General features: G+C 47.7%; 1 protein-coding gene across 1 annotated transcript; it reads right to left on the reverse strand.

Annotated features, from left to right (window-relative positions):
* Positions 1 to 10: 10 nt before the first annotated feature.
* Positions 11 to 1739, reverse strand: LOC106943286 (alpha-tectorin-like; the record flags this gene model as incomplete). Its single annotated transcript, XM_015026601.1, has 3 exons — positions 1352 to 1739; positions 686 to 1262; positions 11 to 598 (listed from the first exon to the last, which is right to left on the reverse strand). Coding segments are annotated over exons 2-3 (1063 nt in total), but the record flags the coding sequence as incomplete, so codon positions are not given.
* Positions 1740 to 1820: the final 81 nt, after the last annotated feature.

Genomic DNA, 1820 nt, shown 5'->3' on the forward strand with positions numbered 1-1820 from the left:
TATTTGTCACTCACCTTAACAGTGCTACTACTTGCCATCTCAATAGCAACTTGTCTTCCCTCTGCCTCAAACTTTAACACATTGGAGAAACCCTGTGGCCCCTGTGGAACCTTTTCCACAGTAATCATGAAGTGTGAGTGATCAGAGGATCCCATAACTTTGGCAAGGGTCAAGCGACATGCTCCTGGGTACTGGTACATCACTCCATCAAATGTATGATATGATCCTGGGCCTCTGATCCAACATGTTGCAAAGCTGTTTGGTGTGCACCCTCTTACTCCATCCTCCACCCTGCAGGACTCATGTTGACCACAGCTGTGAGAGCTGCAAGTCATGGAGCCATAGCTGCATGTACAGCGCCTCCCACAGTCTGCATCCAGTATGACAGTTTCTCCTGAGCGGTAGTAGTGACCCTCAAAGCTGCAGCCACAGTCAGCATGAGGGACACAGACCCCTCCACTCAGGAGGTAGCCTGAATTGCAGACACAGCTCTCTTGATCAGGCAGGGGGCAGTTGTAGGTGGAATTGGGGTTGACACATGTAGATGGACATCCTGTACCCTGGGCCTCATAGTGGCTATTGGCTGGGCAGGGGATTTCTAAACACAAGAAACATTTATTCTCAAACTTTGAATATTTAACACCACTTGCATTGTAAACTTATTGCGACTGACTGGCAGACATACCACAGAAGCCAGGATGCCTCCAGCTTTGTGGCTGGATCCCATTTTGTTGACACTGACTTGAGTAGACATTTAGGGCTTGGCACAGAATGGGTTGATACCCTCCGCCGACACAGAGATCATACACACAGCTATCTACAAAAAATCCTGGAGGGAGTTGTTGATGGCATGCAGCAAACGGTCCTGTGCTGTTCTCCAGAATACCACAGTGGGCAGAGTTTCTGTATAATGTTGCCTCAGATTCTGTGCAGCCGGCACAGGCCAGACCTTCACACTGAGGGTCACAACCAGGCTCATCATCACCAGATGCTTTCCAGCTGTTGGCAAAAACCACATCAGAGCTCACCACTTCACCTTGAGGGGTTCTAAAGTCATCTTCAGGGCGATTGTTGAAGTTTCCACAGAGTCCACATGTGCTATTTTGGTAAGTGTACGGCAAACTGATCCGGACATATAAATATTTGTCATATGACACCATCAGGCCAAAGTCAGTGCTGACGATCACAGAGAAACCTGACTGATAAACCTGGATAGAGCCGTTTCTGAGGGAAAACGGTACGGTTGCAAAGCTTCCATTGACCTGTAAGGATGGCAACAAAAATAGTTACAAATATAAACACAACACAAAATGTAGGGTCTATGTTACCGGTAGTAAGAAATTCCTGTTACCTTGGCCTGACCCTGATGTCCTTTAACCAGCTCAATAGTTTCATCATGGACAAAGACTTTGACCAGTTGTGTCCATGAAACATGCCTGCTGCCCTGATGCCCGTTCTTCCCCTCCACTCTGTAATAGGGCAGTCCATTCTGACACTGCTCTGACAGAATGTAAGTGCATGTGCCTTGAAAGTGAAACCCTGAGTTGTCAAAGGTGTAGTAATGTGGATCTCCACTGACGGTGCAGGTTCGTCTTTGCACTGTCTGGCAGGAGTACTGAAAGGCAGCTGGCCGACAGATTTGGGAGAAGGAGCAGGGATTGCTGGAGCATTGCAGCCCTTGGTTGGTGCAGGTGCACTTCTGTGCACATGTGCTGTCACTCCAGAAAGAGTCGCCAAGTTGAACAGGCTGACCTTTAAACAAAAAAAAAGAGCAGGCATAATTTTAAGGCTGCTGTACTGATAAATTAGTTTGGGGTGGT

This window comes from Poecilia latipinna, unplaced genomic scaffold, assembly GCF_001443285.1.
Source record: "Poecilia latipinna isolate Pla-1442-1.1 unplaced genomic scaffold, P_latipinna-1.0 Scaffold5089, whole genome shotgun sequence".
Taxonomy (NCBI): Eukaryota; Metazoa; Chordata; class Actinopteri; order Cyprinodontiformes; family Poeciliidae; genus Poecilia; species Poecilia latipinna.